This window comes from Vanessa atalanta, chromosome 27, assembly GCF_905147765.1.
Source record: "Vanessa atalanta chromosome 27, ilVanAtal1.2, whole genome shotgun sequence".
Taxonomy (NCBI): domain Eukaryota; kingdom Metazoa; phylum Arthropoda; class Insecta; order Lepidoptera; family Nymphalidae; genus Vanessa; species Vanessa atalanta.
The window spans coordinates 5,791,942-5,816,089 of NC_061897.1; the positions used below are offsets into that span (position 1 = coordinate 5,791,942).

A 24,148-nucleotide genomic window follows, 5' to 3' on the forward strand; every position below is an offset into this window, starting at 1 on the left:
TATTTATAAGAGCGGGTCACCCCGAATGGAGTTGTAAGTGTCATGGCAACGCGAGTCGTTATGTTTTGACAAGCTTCTCGAATGCGCTGGTTGCTTGCAAACCTATTTGCTCTTAATCGAGATGAATTATTGTAATCTTTTGATATTATTGTGGTGTACGATTATTGAATCAATTAATACAATGATTAGACGATATTAAATACGTTTTATTTTGTGAATATCTCCATCGCACGCCCACATAGTCTTACAAATGTCGGATCAATCCCCGAACCCAACTGTTCGGCATCCTGCTCTCCGACGTATACATATATGTATAACTATTTTTATATATAGAAAAATTACACGATTTTAAAGAAAAATTAAACCGGCTTATGTTTCCTAAGTAAATAAATAAGTAATATATTTTATGTTATTATAAATATTTTATGTAAAAGGAAAAATTAAAAAAAAAATGTTACGCGCGTGAGAAGTTCTACTTCTTAAACGTAATTATAAATAGTTTTAAATTGCATGAAAATAATTAATAACAATAAAATGATAATAATGTTATTTATAATAAAATAATAATTACTATTATTATAAAGTCAATTTAAATTCTCCTTACAACTATAACACTCATGATTTAAATTTGTAATAAAATAAACATTGTAAAATAACTACTCTTGACACTTATTGCTTTAGCGAGCGACTTCATGTAGTTTTAAAGTCACCCTGTGCGCGCGCAAAATTAAGTCACAATCAGATTTTTTCCACAACGAGGCAAAAGTATAACTAAAAAAAAAACTTTTTTAAAATAATATTCTTGTTTCAAAAACAGATTGGATTATAGAATGGTTTTTTTTTCTAATCCCACCGTGAGAAGCTCCGGTGTGTTGCTAGTATGTTAAAAGCGTGTCTACATTTTGTGATTGTAGAGTATAAAATTCCTAACAAATAGCATTGTTGATTCAGTTCAGTGTGAACTTTTGTGGTGGGTGCACGTTTTTTTCTTTGCCTAGGTATGTAAATTAATTTATTAAATACTAATATTTTTTATGTGATAATATGGACCTAGGATCTTGGAGTATTTAAAAGTTTAATTAAGTAATTCTAGTTTTTTTTTAATATTTACGTAATATAGGTTTTATTTTCAAAATATTTTTTTTTTAATTGTGGCCAAATATATAATATTAATGGATCATGAAATATTTATATAAAAAAAAAAAATAACGGATAATTAATCATGTATCAAGTGTTTCATTTATTTAATACATATTATTAGAGTCGATTATATTTAAAAAATATTTATTTGATTTTTATGTTTTAATAGTGTTTTCATGGATCTTGGACTATTTCGAAACAAAGTTCAAATAAAAAAAAAATTAAGAAAAAATACATTCATTTAATAACAAACAGTTATTTTTATAATATAATTTCTTAGGATTTTTATTTAAATAGTTTTGCGTTTAATCAAAGTTTGTAAAAAAAAAAAAATTGTCGCCTGCGCATTCGCTCGCGTTTTAGTTGTTGGTCGTCGAGTACTACGCGTAGAAGAGTAGTCTATAACCTTTCTTGGGGAATACTTAATTTCATCAAATTTGATTCAATTTTTTGGCCATGAAAGCGTTACAGGCAGATAGACTTTTCGTATTTTAATATTTGAGTGCAGATATATATTTTCTTATCTTTGAAATCGTATGTACTATTTGATGATTTTTCTTTGACCATACCCTTAATAAGAACCCTTAATAAATACCAGTAGTCAGTTATTTTACACCCAAATAGTAATACCTTATTTATACTAGTGATACAGAATTTAAGCTTACTTGAATAAGTTGATTTTGAACTTCGATCCACATCCTTCGAGGATGAGTCCATAGCATCAAATCGACGTTGGGCAGTTTATATTACGACTTAGGTCACAATTTATGGGGTACTATTTTAAAAAAAACAATTAACGTCATAATTAAGTTTTAAAGTAAAAATTAACCCATATTTCATACTATTAGATTTAATAGCGCAATTAATCCATGCATGCACAATCAACGCGTGCCAGTCTACGAGTACCTTCCTGTTTTATTTCCTCGTTTAACAACTTACCGTTATTAAGAAATTATTAATTGATAACTGAGATGGTCCAGTGGTTAGAAAGGAATCTTATCTTAATTGCGGGTTCAAATATAGCAACATTTTCTTAGCATATATTTTTTTTAAGGAAAACGGGAGGGAATACTTTTGTGTTAATATTTGACATCCACCAATCCACTCTACTGAGGCACTTGGTGTAATATGTTCCAAAAAGGGTTGGCCGTCGCCCAATTGATATTTACGAAGGGATATTTGATTTTAATAATGCAATTGGCGTTTAAGAGAAAACCGATACAAACATAATACCTACTAAGTTGATCGTTATTTTTCCCAATTGTATATCTCAAAAATAATCTTATCATATATAAAGGTATGTTACATATTTATACAATAAAAACCTCCGAACCTCCTTATTCCTATTTACCCCCTACTAGCAATAATTACGCTAATTACTATTAGGGTTTAAATTTCAAGAATAACTTAGTACGTTAAGTTTTAACCAACCTTTATAAAAGGAGGTTGCGTGATATACACTTACTTTCGTATTTATGATATTAAAATATATAATATTAACTGAGGTCTGTGTGGTGATCTAGATATTCTTTTCAGTATAATGTTTTAACTGAACAAAACAAGAAAATTAGCCCAAAGTGAATTCTCCCACTATCTTGTCTCCATCATCAGATCAGCTTAATATGCCAAATTATTGTGTCCGAATTCAATAATTCGCTATGTTTTTTAAAATACGATAAAGAATTTAACCATTTTTTATCCCATCCCGTCTTATCGTAAGCACCGAAGTTAAGCACCGCTGTAGTTACACTGGCTCACCCCCCTTCAAACTGGAACACAACAATACCAAGTATTTCTGTTTGGCGTTAGAATAGATGAGGAGAGGATCCTACTCAGACTTGCTGCGTTTTCGTTTTGACCGATTTGTTTTTTCTTGGTACTTATCCTATTTATACAAAAAATACGATACGGGAGTGACCATCAAGGTGCTCAGGCGGCGGAACCGTTTTTTAACTAAATTCGGACTAGGTAGACAGTGCTGTTGTCGACATAAAGAACTTTCAGCACGAGAAATATGTATAAACTCTATTTTCTAAGTCCAATTTTTTTTTAATTAGGTATATTATTATTCTCGACTTGTGATCTTTAACTGGTCAAAATATCTTCTAAGTATATTTATATATATGCTAAGTAGATTATGAACGATATATATACTCAGAACGAACATGAAATATAAAGTCTTTGAGAAAAAATATATAAAAAACAAAAAGAGATATGCAAATTTTCTAACCCGATACGAAAAAAAAGGTAACGAATATGGTCCTTTTTTTGAAATTCTAAATTAACATCTCGAGCCGAGATGGCCCAGTGGTTAGAACGCGTGCATCTTAACCGATGATTTCGGGTTCAAACCCAGGCAGGCACCACTGAAATTTCATGTGCTTAATTTGTGTTTATAATTCATCTCGTGCTCGGCGGTGAAGGAAAACATCGTGAGGAAACCTGCATGTGTCTAATTTCAACGAAATTCTGCCACATGTGTATTCCGCCTACCCGCATTGGAGCAGCGTGGTGGAATATGCTCCAAACCTTCTCCTCAAAGGGCGAGGAGGCCTTTATCCCAGCAGTGGGACATTTACGGGCTGCTAATGTAAAAAAAAATTAGCTACGTTACTGTTACGAGTGATACTTGAAACACACAGACCTACATCTCACCGCAATGTAAATTAATACGCTATTATTTAATAAGGGAAGTAAACATACGTTACATAATTTAAACTAATTGCGGTTTTTAGATTTCCTTGATATCGTTTAAGGATTAGGTCAAGCTTTAAACCCACAAGTAGCTCACTTGGTAGGGCCTTGTGCAAGCCTTTTAGGTAAGTACCCAATGATCGGATATTTTAACAATACTTAGTACTGATGTGTTCCGGTTTGAAGGGGATTGAACCAGTGTGATCCCATTAAGGGCGATATTAGGGATGGTTCATATTTCTTACAGCGCCAATGCTTATGGCCTTTGATGACCTCTTACGACCAGTTGGTTCAAAATGTATGTATGTTTGTATGATTTTACATACAAATTATTCCTGTCTATTAAAGAATGTGTATGTTCGATTTTAATGTATTTTTTAAAGATGTCAAAAGTCGCGTGCAATTTTAATTTTTTAAGTTGAAAACTCACGCGTGTCGAACGCAATGCAATTTTAAAACAGGTGTCAGAAATTTAAATATTGTTCCGTGTTGTGTAACCTATTTTAATCATAAAAAAAAACCAATTGATTAACATAATGAAATATAAGACAAAATAATAGTTAATTAAACATCTTTACACGCAAATATAAATAATTACTATATACTAAACTAGGAGACGTTTTTTGTAAGTAAACTTAGTATATTTGTAGATATGTGTCTAGATAGATTGTTGAACTATAAGAAAACAGGCTAACATTATTATCTTTGTGTGCCTGACAGCTACGCTTGACATTTGACACACACACTTAACGAGTGTGCTTGTAGTGAGTAGCAAACCGTCATTTTTTTTCGACGCGTCCATCGAGTAATGAGATTGTTTGGTACAGAACGCGACTTAGAGTAATATAAAGGCACTTCTGATGAGCAGAGGGACCTATTGTCTTTTGGCACATTATCTTCAAGAAATATATTTTTTTTATAAAATAAAGTCACTGTTAACATAATATAGAAGCGTTGAACTAGAATTGGCAGTCAAAGTCTTATTTTAAAATATAGCAGCGATTCATTAGGAATTCACTTTTCACGAGTGAGCTTACTCAGTCGTGAAACATTGACAACCGACTCGTGACACGCCATTTTGATACTTGCATCCTATACATTTTATAATTATTAATGTCAATATCAAAGTGCTTGTAAAAGCCTACTATAATAAAGTATGTTTCGATTTCGTGTATTGATTTTGACGTTTCGCGTGTCCTGCAGTGAGTTCCGAGTTACTTCTTACGTGATTATACAAATAATATAATAGTTTGGAGTTAACTTCTTTTCGGTTCTTTTTGGTATAATCTACATATATTCCGGTAGTTGGTTTATATTAAAATTAACATTGCAAAATTATGATTAAACACTTATACGTAAAATTCAAAATCGCTTCTCGCCGTCTGTACGCTTAGATCTTTTAAGCTACGCAACGTATTTCAATGCAGTTCATCAATAAACAGAATGATTCAAGAGGAAGGTTCCGAATGCATGCATATTATACTAGAAAAAAGCCAAGAATCTTTCTTTTTATATTTGTTGTTTAATCTGAAAGACAACTGCATGTGGCGGAGATGGGAATGTTGAGAGGAATGTGTGGTGTTACGCGAATGGATAGAGTAAGGAAGGAGTACATAAGAGAAGGTTTGGAAGTGGCAACGATAACCGAGAAGCTGAGTGGAAACCGGCCGTCATGGTATGGGCATGTTATGCGGAGGAATGAGGACCATATTGTGAGGAAGCTCTTGGGCATGGATGTGGATGGATATAAAGGTAGGGGAAGACCAAAGAAACGATGGATGGATTGTGTGAAAGACGATATGGTTAGAAAGAATGTTACTTGTGAGATGACGTCCGACAGAGAAGTATGGAAGAATAACACATGTAAAATTGGGATAAGGGCAGGAGGATGATAATGATGATTTGTTGTATAACCTATATGTTGTATATAGAACCTTATTGTACTCGTGTAAAGCCACAGGACTTCTGATAGAAACATTTTAATTTTGAAAAATCGACTATCTCTTCGTTTTAGTCGAAATAATAGTATCACAGTCAGTCTTTACACTGAACACCGAATTGCGAAGCACCTAATAATTGGGTGGTACCACCTGATTAAAATTACATCTCAAGTTGCTCATCGTGATATTGTGACATTCAACATAATTAGGTAAATTACGTTCATTATTTCGTAAAGAGACAATTTAAAAACAAAATGGCCGCCTATTTGCAGTTCGTGAGAATTATTTGCGTAATATATTTATATTTTTTATAGTTTTATTGTAATTCAAGTTTATAATAAAATTGTCCATTAAAAGTATTTCAAAACGAATTTAATGAGGCGACTTTATTCGGACTGAAGCGTTTTTAATTTTTAAATCGATTTTTTAAAATGGAGCACGGTCTCGTTTTGAAAGATTATAGATCTTTAGATCTGGAGAGCCGAGATGGCCCAGTGGTTAGAACGCGTACATCTTAACCGATGATTTCGGGTTCAAACCCAGGCAGGCACCACTGAATTTTCATGTGCTTAATTTGTGTTTATAATTCATCTCGTGCTCGGCGGTGAAGGAAAACATCGTGAGGAAACCTCCATGTAGCTAATTTCAACGAAATTCAGCCACATGTGTATTCCGCCAACCCGCATTGGAGCAGCGTGGTGGAATATGCTCCAAACCTTCTCCTCAAAGGGAGAGGAGGCCTTTAGCCCAGCAGTGGGAAATTTACAGGCTGCTAATGCTAAAAAAAAAAAAGATCTTTAGGCATAACTTCGTCGTAAGTGTATAGAATTAGCAAAAATATTTTTTTGTTCTAAATTTATTACGAAACGGCTTTCTTGTAGGGCTTTGTGCAAGCCCGTCTGGTCTACTCACGTATACTCTAACCCCATAAGCATCTTAGCATTGTCGTGTAGGTTTGAAGGGTAAATAAATAAATATAAATATTGGACAACATCACATACATTACTCCGATCCCAATTTAAGTAGCTAAAGCACTTGTGTTATGGAAATCAGAAGTAACGACGGTACCACATACACCCAGACCCAAGACAATATAGAAAAGTAATGAACTTTTTCTACATCGACTCCGGAATCGAACCCGGGACCTCGGAGTGGCGTACCCACGAAAACCGGTGTACACACTACTCGACCACGGAGGGTGACTTAGCTGTTGAAACTGCAGGCAGATAACACCTCAAATCAAAAGGTTGGTTGCGCAATGGTGATATCAATGATAAGTGACATCTTTCCATAACAGCTCTAAAGACAGACAACCTTACTTTTTATAAAATTATTATTCGTAAAGATCTGATGATGAGTTTCGGAGACAATAAACCAAACTCATCATAATTTTTAAACTTTTATTACCTCTTTAAGACGAAATGTAAACCGTACAATATTACCAAATTTTTTTTATATCATTCATAACATTAAATATTTTTTTTAAATAAAAAAAAAAATAATTTTAATTAAAATCGAGTATTTACAAATATCTTCGTAACTTCGGTAATTATCAACCAATTATTTCCAACCAGGGCATCGCCTGTATTTCAAACATATGGCATTTCAGCAACTTGTGCGAATTACGAAATAAAATACGTTCGGGTTCGAACCCACGACATCCCGCTAAGATTTCCTCTAGCCTCTGGGCATTTTGCTTACTTAACAACGTGTAATCATGTTTTATTTAACGGAAAAATCGTATTGTTTCCGAAATCAAGTTCTTACAACATTATTGATTAGTATAATTACATTCTCGACTCGAACAAATGATTTGTAACGACATACAAAAAGACGGACAAACGTGGAAGTATAACTACTAATACAAGTCGTGGGAACGATCATTGATAATATGATCGAATCAAAACGAACTATAGTCAATTCATATCAAGTTCTTTGAATGTCTCATTTGTCTAGTAGATTTACACGGACGGTACAGGGTTCTGTGAGCGTCACCGAAATTATCGGATATCCGAAACTGGTATTTAAAAAGTTTATTAAGACTAAATTAAGAAATAAATCTTATTATTCATTAAACGAGTACTTTTTAGAAAAGAACGCCTGGATTTAGGCTCGTGTTCCATGACAGGACACTAAGTATTGTAAAAAAAGCAGCATTGTAAATCTGTTCATTTGAAAAGAGCAACTATGCGAGTTTCTTGCCGTTTCATCTCGCTGGAGGCTGCTTTCCGAAACGGTGGTATTTTAATATCGACGATTCAAAAACGCTTCATTATAAGTTTATTATCATTTGGTTTTTGGATTTGTAAGGAGAGCTAATTGCTTTTGTCTTTTTTCTGTGATTATATCTATTACCAAATAATAGTTTATAAATAAAAGTCGAATTGTAACTTTTATTTTCGTATCAGTATCCGTGTCTGATATATTTATTCATAATATATCCGTATCCAGATCCGAAATGACATGACCTTAACATCCTTGATTTACACTAGGTGGCAATGCCCAGGGCGGTAAATTTGCAGGGCAAAATAGAGATAATAAAATCTTTCAATATATTTTGTATTAAAAAAAAACTGTGTATCGATGCTTTTCACTTTGCCATGTGCAAAATATCGAAAGTATGGCGGTATTTTTTACAGTGACCACATGGCGCTAGCATTGGATTCGGCACTGGTTTATTAGCTAGTTTATAAGGCAGATCTTGCCGTCCTAAGTTCAAATTTTAGGTCGGGTTAGTAAAATATTACTGAGCTTCAATCTCGACTATATCTCGGTAGCTACCCAGAGACAGGAAGTTGGACGTGATTCAATAATGTTATGCTTATGAACATCTTTGGACAATAACAGTAAATAAAGATTTCTATTTGCGCACACACTTATGCACTGTAACCCTGACCTGACCCTTGCTAAATCGGTCATGAGGTCATACAAACTAACCATTGATGATTTTCTGGTCCGTCTGATGGCACTAAATCAAATCAAATCAAAATATACTTTATTCAAATAGGCTTTTACAAGCACTTTTGAATCGTCATTTAACAAACTACATTAATTGAAGCTACCACCAGTTCGGAATGTAGATTCTACCGAGAAGAACCGGCAAGAAACTCAGTAGTTACTCTTTTTCAACATCTAAAAATACAGTAATGTTAGTTAAGTACAATTATATATGTATGTAATATATCCTGCCTGGAAGTCAACAAGCATTAACTCCGCGCTTTTTTATCATCTATATAATCTTGTATCGACTAATATGCCTACCTTTACCGATGTATTTTTTACAAATGACTTGAATCTATGAAACGGCAAAGTTAAACCTTATCAGTTTTTCCAACGCAAGAATGTTTGAATGGTGAGTGAGCCAGGATACACTTGTTTATTGATAGCCAAAGCAAAAACCATCAGTTCCAGACCTGACGAGAACAATTGGGGAAATTCAGTGGAGTTTATTTTCTTTTCGTTGTATTTCCAAGGTGTGATATCTATGAACTCTAATTATATACCAACATTTTGTACATAAGCGTTACTTTATATTTTCTAGGGTTCCGTACCTCCAATGGTTAGTTCGTTTGCTTTGTTTCTTTTATATTTTTGTCTTATTATTATTGTATAGTTTAAATCCATAAGTACGACCACCGATGAATGACAACGAATACCGATGTACGGATAAATCAAATAGGGTTTTTGGTGCATCATTCTTTACACACTAAGAGTAAAATAAAAATGTACATTTAATTAAAATAAATAAATAAAATAAAGGAAAAAATCCTTGTGAGGTAACTTCAAGGCCAATTTTCTTGGGATATTATGCGCGTATTAATATAAAATTGAAATTAATTCCAAATATTAAAGTCCGCGGTAGCTGTAAAAAAATCCAACCTCTATCAAACCCATAAAACATATGGCTGTTTATGGCACGTTTTTCAAACATTCGCAAATGTAATAAAAATCTATATACATACATATATACACGGGTACTTCCCGTTAACCTAGAATCAAAATATTGTAACACAACTAAAGGAATAAATCTAATAACCGTAAATTTGTTGTTAATTTGGTGGTACGGAACCCTCAGTAGTCGAGTCCTAATCGCACTTGCCCGGTTTTTTAATTTAACAGTTTTTTCAACAGCCTTATACAATAAAATGAAACTCTGATATCCATCAGATAATACGTTTTTGCGTGAAACAGGAAACTTACTTAGTGGTATGGCTTTGTGCTGTCTGGGTAAGTACCACATCATATTTTTTCCCGCCAAACAGTTATACTTAGTATCTTTGTGTTCCGGTTTGAAGGATGAGTGAGCCAGTGTAACAGACACAAAGGACATAACATCTTAGTTCCGTACCTTACAGTACTAATAAAGGTAGTGGTTACCACTTACCACAACATTCCTACAGACAGACAATCTTTTCTTTATAATATTATTGTGATAGCTTTAAACAGTTTATATTAAACTAATTATAATCTTAATGACTTTCGTGATTAAATTATTTTAATAACTTCGTCCTAATTAATATTAAAACGTAGTTTAATGTTAAAATTTTAACATAATATTTAATCGTATATTCATAATTGTAAACCGCAGTTATAAATGGTTTTTCGAAATACAGTTTTAAATATTAGATGAACTTTACTTAACAGAAACCATTTTATAATTTAAATTAAACTGAGTTTAGATAACCATCAGATAAGCTTATTAAAGTTACTATATATAAAGTAAGATTACTAAAATTACTATACTTATAAATGAGACTAGAATAAAAAAAAACAGGCCCTTTAATTCACGACTTAGATTCCCCATGTATAGTGTACGCTACTGCCTAGGGACCCTTCGGCAAGTCCTTCAAACCCAGACATGCACCACTGAATTTTCATGTGCTTAATTTGTGTTTATAATACATCTCGTGCTCGGCGGTGAAGGAAAACATCGTGTGGAAACCTGCATGTGTCTAATTTCAACGAAATTCTGTCACATGTGTATTCCACCAACCCGGATTGAAGCAGCGTGGCATATGCTCCAAACAATCTCCTCAAAGGGAAAGGAGGCCTTAGCCCAGCAGTGGGAAATTTACAGGCTGCTAATGCAATGTAATGTAAAATGTAATAATTAATTAAATTGTTGAAGCATACCTTCGTAATAAAAAAAAAACGATTTTGACTAAAATACCGTTGTGGTACAAAAAATAAACTTCACGAAGTTAGGAAAAGATAACAGGACCCTTGACCTGCTTAATCCGGTCCTGCTTTTTTTTCTATTAACGTGGATGCACATGTTGCTGAATGTCATTCCATACATGCAGGTTTCCTCGCAACAGTTTCCACCACCGATAATAACTAGATAACTACACAAAGCACGTCAAATTTCAGCGTTGGTCACGCATCGAACACGTAATCTTTGGTTAAAGTTCTCATGTTCTTGCAACTAGACCATCGATGCTTACATAATTATGTTAATGACTTTGGACATACAGTTTAATACAATCGAATTTTAATACAAAGAAGAGCGCGTTATATAAAGGATGTTGATATGCGACCCTGATTTTATTAACTTTGGCCTACATTGTATAAAAGTCGAACTATAAAGAATCGTAAAAATATTTTCGATGCTTTCAAAGTATTAATATTTTGCGTTATATTGCGATAAGTCGTTGCCTTATGTAATAAAATCGGTAAATTATTACTCGATGGGTAGATAACACCCACTGTACGGTTTAAAAGGGGATTGAGCCAGTGTAACTACAGGTACGACGGACATAATACTTAGTTCCCAAGGTTGGTAGTGCATTGGTGATGTAAGGAATGGTTAATATTTCCCATAGAGTCATTGTCTATGAGCGGTGGTGACTACTTACCATCGGGTGGCCCATTTGCTCGTGCACCTGCCTTTTATAAAAAACTTAAGAATACGCAACGTTTAAAAATTCTATCCTTAGTAACCCTACGAGTATTTCAGCAATTAAAATCTATGAATTTGTTAGTGATTCTCTCAAACTGATTTAGTCATACTTGTTGAACTCATTTTGATTTAATTTAGCGTGTAACGATGGGCCGACATATAGTCTGCCTATAAAGGGCCCTTAAAAATACTAGAATAAAAAAAAATCACCAATATTAGCTCCAACAACACAATCAACTGCTGGCAAAGCTCTTCACCAAACTGCACCAAATCCAATGGTTCTACGCCTTCCGCATCCAGTCAGTTCCCGCCACCTTCAGGCCATTTGTATATAATGATACATCCTTTCGGGTACCATTGGCAGGAAAATAAGAGGGATGTTACACAAAAAAACAAATGTTGCAATCATTTATCGCTAAGCCATCTCATTTCACGAACCGTTGAGCAGAGGAAATGGTCTAGAATGATCTTGAAGTTCGTGTACATTGATTTACATAAAGGAAACGTACAAATTATTATAATTAACTGTATTATATATGATACAATCAGTAAATTCTAAGTTTATCGACGATTCTACATTCCAAGCCGTTGGTAGCTGTACTATACCTATATATATACGTTTTTTTGTGAAACATCTTCCCTTTTATTTTCCTGCAATCTATTCGTGAAACGGGGGAGTGTATATTCCATAGGCACACGAGCTAATTTGGTATGTGGTTACCTCTGGATTGGTTGACGGGCAATTGAGCCATCTGGTAAGTTGACACTGCCGCCCAACCTTGGAAACTAAGATGTTCCTTGTGCCTGTAGTTACACAGGCCCACTTTTCGTACCGGAAGCAAGAATACTCAGTACAACAATACTGAGTATTCTTGCTTCGCGGTCGAATATATTATGAGGATACCTAGACCGAAGCAAAATTAAATTAACTGCAACGAAATAGAGCAATTAATCACTGTTTTAATTTCCCAGCAGAACATAGATAGTAATTCGTATATTAAATAATAACAATTCCAAACAAAGGCACCGACCTCGAAATTAATTATTTCTCTAGAATTCTAAAGCTATGAATAAACATAATCGCGTTACTAAACACACAATAATGGTGATCGCGTGAAAAAACATGACTTTAAACAATTTTTCGCCTAATTATCATAAAATCGGGTCAGTTGCAAGCGGGTCGGTCGGAGATCGCATCAGAGTCCCACGATACGCTACGTTACGACATTACGACTATTTCTGAGATTATATATTACATTTAATAATAAAATGCTCGTGTAAAAGACCTAGTTTCTTTTGGTCGAGATTAATGGTCACCACACACACCACACCGCTTTAAAAACTTACCATCAAGTGGCTGATTTGTCCGTCTATCTACTTTCAATCTACATGTAAATAGATACAGTACCCTTTTCTTGTTTTTTTTTTTGTAGGTGGACTGGCAAATGTCACAGACTTTAGTGCCGTAATGATTTTAACTATTTCTTACATCACCAATGCACCACGAACCATGAGAGAGATGTTATGATATTTATGCCTGTAGTTACATTCGCCCTTCAAACTGGAACCCAACAATACTGACTTTCAATCAGGATATATCTATACTTGTAAAATAACATGTCCTGACTGATTCATCATCGCCGAGCGTAAACTATTAAAGTTGGAGTCATGAAATTTGGTGAGTAGGGACACTTACTAAGGAAGGAATTTTGGAATTTCTACGCCTTAGGGGGTGAGATTGAAAGTTTGTATGGAAGGCCGTCATTTTTGAGCTACTGATTAAAAATGAGTAGATAAGTATATAGGCGTTTCTGGATATTCTATCCCTAACGGGTAAAATACACATATCAGTGTATAATAAAAAATATATTCATCTTCCACGCGGGCAAAGACGCGGGCAGCTGGTTATACATATAAGTAATATAACTTTGTGTATTTTAAATGTTGGAAAAGAGTACCTACTGAAATTTTTAATTGGTAAAAACTAAATATTAACTGATAAAACGCTATTTTCTTTTGTATATATGACAATACGAATTTCAAAATATTGTCTTTCTGTAACGAGTATTACCGCGTTCTATTTTTCACCCTCAGTGTTACGTTTATGACATTCGACGATAGATGTCGCTAGTAGTACATTAGATCGCGCTAACGATGTTCGTTGTCCGTTTATATATAAGAGCGGCCAACGGGAAGGAAAGCATACTTACCTGGCGTAGGGGACACCGTGATCATGAAGGCGGTTCCCCCAGAGCGAGGCCTATCCATTGCACTGCGGATGGGTTGACCTCTGCGATTATCCCTAATGCGGATAACTCGGACGCGTAATTTTTGGTAGTGGGGACTGCGTACGCGCCGTCCCCCTTAAAATATATGAGACTAAAACAGCTTAATTATAATATTAAGATGAGAAAGAGGAATATACATACATAAATACTATATCTCCAAGACGCGCGATTACAGAAAAAATGTCAAAATATAAGAACTTCAAAGATTTTAACAAAAAAATTGGCAGTTTCATTTATAATTCAAATACTTATTTAAGTATTATCATAACAATAAAAATAAAATTATTAGTCAATTCAAAAATTGAATTAAATTATAATAATTCTAAATTAAATAGTACAAAATAATAAACTTCATAAAAAACATGCCAATTGTGATATTCGAAAATAAATATCGAATATCGATAATTCGAGATTAAAATTCGACGATATATTTCGATTTTTTTCTAAAAATATATCAATATATTTTTCCCTTCCCTACATATTATACAAAGACCTAGGATTTTTATTAGAAGTAATTTGAATAGACCGCCTTATTGAATCTAACACTAGCTATTGGTCTATTGCTTGGTATAAGAGCTAGTGTTAGATATCATATCCCTCTATTAGTATAAGTTTCTTGACCTGCTCTCAGTACAATCTACATTGCGAAGCTTAACAGAGTAACATGACAAGGTATTTCTGTAGTATAACAATAAAGAAGTACTCATTGGAATAAAAAATATATTCACATTAATCAATTGTGCTAAAAAAACATTTTAGAAGAGTCTAAAATCCAGCGTAAAATTGTAAAATAAAAAAAAAATGCAAAAAGGCCAACGACACGCGGTGTTCCCAGGCGGTCACCCATCCAAGTACTGAACGCGCCCGATGTTGCTTAACTTCGGTGATCGGACGAGAACCGGTGTATTCAACATGGTATGGACGTTGGCGACAGTATAATCAAAAAAAAATTTAAATATTCTGAGTTCTTGGTAGCATACGTGTCAAATGGAAAATCTATTATATGGGGGTCGGATACATAGCCATCAAACTCCATAACAGAGAACGCATTTGCCCAGCAGTGGGATCTTTATAGCTTTTACTTATTCCTCAATTTGTATATGAGATAAAATATACAAAAATGACATTTTCTTATATAATAGGTACGCGCAAATTAGTCATATGATGGTAGATGGTCACCACCGCGCAAAGAATTGGAGCTGTATGAAATATTAACATTTCCTTACATCACCAAAGCACCACCAAACATCCCTTATACCTGTAGTTACAATCACTCACTCACTCTTTAAACTGTAACAATACTAAGTATTACCATTTGGCGGTAGAATATATGAGTAGGTGGTATCTACACAAACGATCACGTATAAACTCCACCACCACGCAAAATTAATACATTCGACAGAACCTTATTTTTACCTACTGATTTTGAAATCAGTCATATTATTGCATTGCAACATAGCTGTACAAAAACTATCAGTTCGGACATCTAAATAACCGGTTTGCCCCCCTCCCCCCCCCCCCCCCCCCCTTAACGCAGAACCCCAAAAATTCTTCCTTAGGAAGCGCTTCCGTTATTTAATAAACCAATTTTATAAGTTTCAAGACTTGTTTAATTGTTGACAGACAGACAGAATTATTTTATATCTAAGTAAGTCTGTAAAGTTCACTGCTGGGCTAAGGCCTTCCCTCCCTTTTGAGAAGCGTAATCCACCATGCTTCTCAAATTTGGATCGGTTAATACACATTTACCAGAATATCATTGAAATTAGACAGTTCCTCGCGAGATGAATTTCACACAAAAATTAAGTCGTGCTACCCTGGGTTTGAACCCACAATCATCAGTTAATACGCATGCGCTCTAACCACTGTACCATCTTGGTTGTAGGTTTTTAAACACACATTGTTCCATTAATACATTAATCTTTCGATCTACAATGACATGTTTTTTTATAGATTTTTAGGGTTTCGTAAACTTCATGTAAAAACCCTTTACAAAAGGATCCGTTACTTGTCCGCCTATTGGTCAGACGCAGACCTCTTTCTGGAACTATTAGATGAAAACGTTTTACATTTGACTTTAACTAATATTACTGGGGATTTATAAAATAAGTCTGCCTGGTTATTATTTGTTATTTAGTTAGCAGTCTAGTTAGCCATTAATTGTGATGGCTTACTTAGTAAAAGTTTCATTTATCACGTAATATAGAAACCAAGAAAAAAAATTGCATTGTTTTAATATTATTAAAAATAGATTTAAAAAATGTAAAGAAAATCAAAATATTCTTTATACGCGTCTCTAGTAGTATTACATCTCATTTACGTCAGTTAACGCTTGTGCACAATTTAAAATAAAACTCAAAGTCTGTAAATACGAGTGCAGAATTCAACGGAACCCTCTCCACGCGTTTCCAACTCGCACTTGACTACTTTTTTGTCGTATTTTCTATAGACAATGACTGAGTTAAATCATTGTTATTACATTTAACACAATTTTGTTTAACAACAAACAACACGGGTTAATTATTATTACAATATCACGATATTACAATGGTAATTATTGGTAATTTGACTTTGTGTAAGAAATAGGGTTTTTTTATTTACAATAGGTAGACTAACAAATAAACCTCTATACCGTAAGTGGACTCTGAATTTAATAATATAAATCATCCCTTACACGTTTGAATGATGACAAATAACAATCAACAGTAACATTAATTACTTTAAACTAATAATCATTACAAAAACCAAATAACACGACACTTTTTTCTATGACTCAGAAATTGTACGTCCGAAGCACACGAACTTCGCGCCAAAAAGTAAACCCAAACATCTGTGACAGGCGATCGCGCGCTTTGTTTTTTTTTTAATGTATCACGCTACAAGGTATTGATGCATTAGGCCGTAAGAAAATATATATTAACGTCATCACCACTGAAACCCAATATTTTGGGTAATAAAAAAATAAGAATAGAAGTATTTATATTTTAAATTGCATTACTTGTTTCAGATTTGATACCAAGTAACTTCAGCAATGTCGGAAATGAGAATATGTGGTTTGAAGCTGGGTTATGTGGGAATACTAGCTGTACTTCTATACTTGATTGATACATCAAGAGCTGTAAGTATTAAAATTACAATACACAATTATAAATCTAATTAATTCCTTCATTTTGTGCAAGCCTGTTTGGGTAAATACCACGCACTCATCATATACTATTCCGTCAAACAGCAATACTGTGTATTGCGAGTAAGCCAGTGTAACTACAGGCACTAGGGACGTAACATCTTAGTTCCCAAGATTGGTGGCATATATTAAAAAAAAAATTAATATTTCGTACATTATTAATGTATATTATTGACTACTTACCATCAGGTGGCCCATGTACCAGTCCACCTGCCTATGGCATAAATTAAAATTCGACAGATATTTCTGAAAGCAGCATTTAATATATTGTTTAAATTAATATGTGCACTAGTGTGAGTGAGGGAGATATGACAAATATGTTGCCCAAATGATATTGGCCAATGTCACCGAACCTAGCCAATGTCTACTGTGTGTGTAACTAGGTTCGTCTCCATGGCCAATATAGACATTGGCCAAGTTCCGTAACCGTCAGATCCAAGTCTCACAAGGTTCGTGTCAAATTTCTTTCAAATTGAAAAAAAATATATTTGAATTTTTTTTCTACATATATTCATGTTTTATTGAAGTGCTCGATTCCTATAAAGATTTTTGAAATTACGTCTTAGAGGATTAAAAACTACCTTATTTAAAAAAAAACTCGCTTAAAAAAACGCGTTACGCGTTTCCCACAGATGAACTAGGTATGTGCCCAGGACGCGGAGCGCGCCCTAGTACACCGAAATACCACCTATAAAACCAGCGTAACCTCTCCGTCTATTCGGCTTTTGCATGCTACTATGACGAACCTTTGACAAAAAAAATTAAAACTAGAATTATAAGTGCTGGATTACTTAAATATGGCCTTAAGAAATTGCTAATGTATTCGTATACCAGTTTAATGTCAACATAATCTACCCATTTCACGTCATCTATAAAAAGATAAATAGATATACATAAATTATCAGATAAGAAATCACTTATATAATAATTAAAGTCATTATTTGTATTTAAATGTCATTAAATGCTATTTAATGATTCAATACAATAGGGAGTAATTAATCATACAAATCAATCTAACACTAGTCATACCATTAAAAACTTGTCATCTGATATAATTAACTTTTTTTTTAAATAGATGACGTTATATAACTTTTTTTTTTTAATTATTGTTCACCGTTAAGCAGTTATCTATACAGTTATAATCATTATCAAGCTATAGTCCATTCAAATCGAAAAAGGAATGAACATAAACAAACCTTAAATTTACGTACTCCATGCGTTTTGTTAACAGCTCAGCTATATTGTGCACTGCTAAAAGTTCTTGAGATTAATTTATGAATATATAACTCAACACTATTACAATTAACTACTTATTTTCACTTTAATTTTACTTCATAAATTCCAATAACAGCTTCGTCGAAATTCGAAACGCCATGTTTAAAAATCCATAAAGAATAATGAATTTTATAGATTAAACAAGCTCTCGACCAATTATGTCGCGTCATTCGATGTCAAATTATTATTTGTCAGTAAATTGTCTAATCGTTTAATGTCGTCGTGTGACGTGTTGTTGCCGGTTACAATTGTCGAAAAAAATACATTTTGAATGGCGCGAAACTGTTATCGAAAGTAAAATTAAAGTGGATATAAGTAGGTTAGTGGAATAGTGTTGTGTTATAAATAGAGATATATTAGTTAAGAACTGTGCACAGTAGCAAAAGTTGTTTTTTGCAAATCGCATGGAATACGTAAATCTAAGGTTTGTTTATCTTCATTCCTTCTACGATTAGAACAGCCTATATATTATATAATGTATTCACTACTTGCATTAAATCAATTAACAATGTCCAAGCTGACTGCCAAAGCTGAGATTCATGCGACGAAAAAAAATAGTGGCCAATAGTTGGCCGCTAAGTACACGCACAGTAAAATAGTGTGACGCTTGGTGAGTGTGAAACGTAGTTAGCACACCAAGATAATAAACTAAAAGGAACTATTCATTAAAGCCCTGAAAAAATACTACGGTTGGCACTGTATTATGCTATTTAAGTAATCTTTTTCGTTATTAAACTTTCATATAAAGGTTCTCATAACTATTATAAGTCATTCCTTATTCGATTCCAATTTTCTTCACAAGCAATTTTTTAAAATTTGATGCTAGCTAAAGTAATATTTTGGTATAACCAATGATGCTAGTTTAAATTTATAATGCCGGGGTAAGTTCCGTAAGCCGTCACAAGATGGCGTTGCTTCATAATTTCCTGATGTAGGTATTACAAATTTTAGATTACGAGAGATGTAAATAATTTATTTATATTTTTAATTTAAAGCATTCTTCAAGTATTGACAAATTAAATTTTAATACTATACAAATATGTTTCGGTATTCCAATTAACTATAACAGAGTTAAAACTAAATGTAAACTTTACCTAACCTGACACTAGATGGCACTGTACACTTTAATCACAAAACTGAATCGCGCTGGCCACATTTTCGCGCGATAAATGACATCGGCCCGTCAACCCAGTTTCAATTAAGACCTTACTTCATAGGATCATTTCTATAGTAAGCTCTTCACGAGATCAACACACTACGTGTGATCATACCAGTCGCGAAGATGAGACGTGGCGCGGCGTCCTGAGCGTGAGGCGGGCGACGACTTCGGTCGTCAGCCTTCGATGATCGTTCACTCCTATCTTTTGGGATAGGAGCGTGGGGCGCTGTCGCTGTCTGAGCGGCTGATTTTTAAACCCTTATAAAATTCCTAAATCTTAATTCCTGCAGTAATGTAGAACAGCGTTGCAGAATTATCGATAGTTGACCTCGAAAACTATTCAGGATATCAATAGTATTGCTAATGGTATTATTGATACATGACGATACTATTCTTTATCTATCGATATGCAGCTAATTTTCTTAATTCTCGTGATCAATGAGTAATCCAAGCCTTTAAGTCCAGCTTTATAATAATAGTAACACACTTGCATTCTGCACGACTAAACGTAGGACAAAATAATTAATTATCAAAAATCTACCATTGAATTGATAAGGAATACCTCTTGAGAAGAACGGACGAAAGATAAAATACATATCAAAATTAATATGATATTCGAAGACGACAATTGTTCTATTCAATACATACATACAATATATTATATAATCTTCTCAAAAATGGATGTGTGTTACCCCCCTCCCCCCTCCGTCTCTCTCTCTCATCATCTCTCATTACAATATCTCGTTTTAAATAATGAGTCATTGTGGCATTGAGTCTTATTATCTACAGGCAAACTTAACACCAGGTGACACGTTTGATTTTTCTAAAATGAAAATTACACAGTTAAGGTCATAAACACATTGATAAATAAGGCATATTACTCAATACAAGTTTTTTTTAAAGCTAAAATGCGTGGACTTGGTATTTGTTGATTCCTAGGTAGGATTTATGTAAAAATGTAGATGTTCTTTACTGACACACCTGTAATTAAAATGGTGGAAAAGATTGACTACTAAATTTAATTCTTACCGGTTCTCAGTAGAATAACCGGTGGTAGACCGGTAAAAACAAAAAAATAAACTTTACATTTAATTTAACACTGTAACATAACGATTCAAAAGTTCTTTTATGAGTCTACTTGAATAAACAATGTTACAATTTTGATAGATTATGACAATGGATACAGCCCTAATATAGAAATCAACGAATATCCAACCTAGTTTACTGTATAAAAGGTATTTTTTTTATTGTTTTTCCAGGCCCTCGATGGCTACATCGCTGGACAAGACTACCCGGACTTCGAGGAGGTGCCAAAGGGCTTGTCATTCACCTGTAACGACAAGATACCTGGGTATTACGCGGATACGGAAACCATGTGCCAAGTAATAATCTACTATATATAATATACATCTTTAAATACTTATCTATGTACATATTATAAAGAGATAATCTCGGAAACTAATGAACAAATTCTGATAATGTTTTCACTAGTTAATAGATTACTAGCACATTAATAACATATGTGTAAAGCCGGGTTGAGTCGATAGACTTACTTCATACAAATCTAGATTTTCTTAAGACAATTCTAGTTTTCTTCTCGGGCCTAGCCACCATTTTGAATATATTTTTTTATCGAATATCTTAATATCAAAATAATAGGAGTTTTTATATAGGTCTTGATTTTGATTCACCATTTAAACATACTTTTCGGAATGTAGAATCTAAGATAATTAAAAAAAAGAGATTTTTTTAAAAATTAAATATTGGACAACATCACATACATTACTCTGATCCCAATGTAAGTAGCTAAAGCACTTGTGTTATGGAAACCAGAAGTAACGACGGTACCACAAACACCCAGACCCAAGACAACGTAGAAAATTAATGAACTTTTTCTACATCGACTCGGCCGGGAATCGAACCCGGGACCTCAGAGTGGCGTACCCATGAAAACCGGGGTACACACTACTCGACCACGGAGGTCGTCAAAAGAGATATATGTATATTATCTATATATACAGTTAGCAATATCATAACCTAAACTAGCGACCCACACCGACTTCGCACGGGTGCAAAGATGATAAAAATTAAAAAGAAAAGGATAAAAAATGGTTATTTTGGGTTATAACTAAGAGATAGACTTTTTTGAAGAACTTTTTAAGGTGTACAATACTATAGTACATTATTTTGATCTATCTCGTAGGGTTCAGCCAGCATTTGCAATGTAAGAGCAAAAAAAATTTATTTACGGCATCGCTTCAGAAACCTCTAAAATTATCAGTGTTTCTCTACTATATTGTGCATGTATTATACATATAAACCTGCCTCTTGAATCAATCTATCTATTAAAAAAAACCCCATCAAAATCCATTGTGTTATTTTAAAGAGCAAATAATAATTTTGTATCGGAACTATTTATATTAGAAACATTAAAATTATCAAGTTGAAATCTCTGCTTATTTTCTGGTAATCCTGGTGATTTAGTTCCTGACCAGGAATTGCTGGTGAACTTTTCATACAGCCGACAAAAGTATATTATGTTGTCTATCTAAACAGCGTTCGAGTTATACAAATTTTAATTACCAGCCATTATTTTTTTTTATTTTATTTAAGAATAGTAGCAATGACCCATTACAAGGAGTTACTAATATTCCTAATTACCCCTTTTAAGCTTAAAGTTTATGTTATTGAGTGGGGACGACAATAGCCCAAGAGGTCATGACCGATCTTTAGGACATTAAACCACTGCTCTACTGATACTTCAACCAACGATACACTTTTAAATAGTAAATTAACAATATTAAATATAATACCGGTACAGCGGTACCGAGGAGAACCGACAAGGTACTTAGTAGTTAGTTCATCGATTAAAGGAACAGTTACCAAATATATTTGTCATATCTTCAGGTCTGGCATTGGTGCGTGCCCGGTCTGGGAGGCAACATGATGTACTCATTCCTCTGCGCTCCAGGAACAGTGTTCAATCAGCAGTCCAGGGTCTGTGATTGGTTTTTCAAGGTACGTTGTTTGAAACTCAAATTATTTATTGTATCAACAAATTTTTTAATTTTCACAGTATTACAAAAGTTTACTTCCGCTTTTCTTAAGTACTTAAGTATTTATAGTCCTCATATTGTTATGGTTCTTAGATTTTCGTCTATCACATGTCCAATGTAAATTAATAAAATATTTTGAACTTAAATTTACATATGAAGTATTTAAAATATATGATTTCTATGACACTTTACTTTCTCAGGTTGATTGTCCTAACGCGCCAGCTTACTATGGGGTTAACGAGGATCTCTACAAAGACGAAGCTGGCAATTATATTGCAGGAAAAAAGTAAACCAAATTAAAGCTATACATAATTAGTATGTACTTCTATTACAAAGAACTTTAAAATACATCATTATTGTAAAAAAAATTTGAATGAAAATGAAATGATGACCTTGATTAATATAATAATTATACTATTTATTAATTGGTACCCTAAATGTGATTAATAATGGTAAGTAATGTGTCAAACGAAATTTAAATGAAAGCGCCTGATTATAAAATATAGCAATGTCTGTAATGAGCGTGAATTTAAATAATATTAGGCGCTGATGATTTTTTTTTTATAAGCTAATTAAAACAATAATTTTACATTTAGAATTAACGTCACAAATGAAAAATCGATGTATGTTATATAGAAATGTATATTTTCCGACATATTTTATGTTCATTACTTAATAAGAATAACGTACAAAACAATATCATTTCGCTTCTGTAGGTTTATTTAGTTAATCTATCTTAATAGAAAATATTTTTGCTCATTTTTTTTTTTTTGCTATCAATCTCCCTCCAAATGCTTTCAAGGTGACAAGCCGAACATATGATTGAACGAATGACAGTTCATCAAATACGTAATAAATCAACAGACAAACAAACCACGATAGATTACAAAGAACAATGACAAATAATAAAATAAATTAGTATTGATCTTGGAAATAAGAATAACTTTGATTATGAAAGTGTTATCTTTTCAGTTACATATAGCAAATACAGGTACGAGAGGGATATATATTAATATATTATGACCTCACTATGTTACCATGTTTATTTGTCGAGTAATGTCATTAGTCGACAGATTTGAGATGATTATTACTATCTACATATAGCAGACAACTCAATTAAAGCTGGAATTGTTTATAATGATAAGAATTGTCATTAATTTACAAGAGTTAACATCAATTTACAGTTTGTCATTGTTTTGCATTTTTTTTTAAATATATTTTTTTTGTACTTGGTCGTATTCTATAATGCCAAGTATTTTAACGAGTTATGTCTCTGAATTTCTTCTTATAATTAATTGCCATTTATTTGCCAAATCATTGGTCATTTATTTAGAATAAGTTAGTAAAAACATTTTTCCTTATATAATTTTTTATTAGTTAAGACGAATTATTTCTTGTCCTTAAATCTGTAAATAAAATCTTTTTTATATTTCTATTTGTATAAATAAAATAATATCAATGTATTCTTGTCTTTTTATTTAATTGTATAGCGATAAGTGGTGGTACACGACCA

At 33.2% G+C, this 24,148-nt stretch overlaps 1 protein-coding gene and 3 non-coding genes across 4 annotated transcripts; 3 read left to right on the forward strand and 1 right to left on the reverse strand.

The window, feature by feature from the left end:
- Positions 1–953: 953 nt before the first annotated feature.
- Positions 954–23,912, forward strand: LOC125074277 (U-scoloptoxin(01)-Cw1a-like). Its single transcript, XM_047685567.1, has 5 exons — positions 954–998; positions 16,969–17,079; positions 20,839–20,961; positions 22,487–22,597; positions 22,836–23,912. The coding sequence occupies exons 2-5, from the start codon at positions 16,993–16,995 to the stop codon at positions 22,923–22,925; spliced, it is 411 nt and encodes a 136-aa protein (XP_047541523.1). The 5' UTR covers positions 954–998; positions 16,969–16,992; the 3' UTR covers positions 22,926–23,912.
- LOC125074481 lies at positions 13,876–14,037 on the forward strand. Its single transcript, XR_007120129.1, has one exon. It is a non-coding gene; the product is annotated as a U1 spliceosomal RNA (small nuclear RNA).
- Positions 14,772–14,890, reverse strand: LOC125074460. The gene has a single exon (XR_007120108.1). It is a non-coding gene; the product is annotated as a 5S ribosomal RNA (ribosomal RNA).
- On the forward strand, positions 19,621–19,824 carry LOC125074485. The gene has a single exon (XR_007120132.1). It is a non-coding gene; the product is annotated as a small nucleolar RNA U3 (small nucleolar RNA).
- Positions 23,913–24,148: the final 236 nt, after the last annotated feature.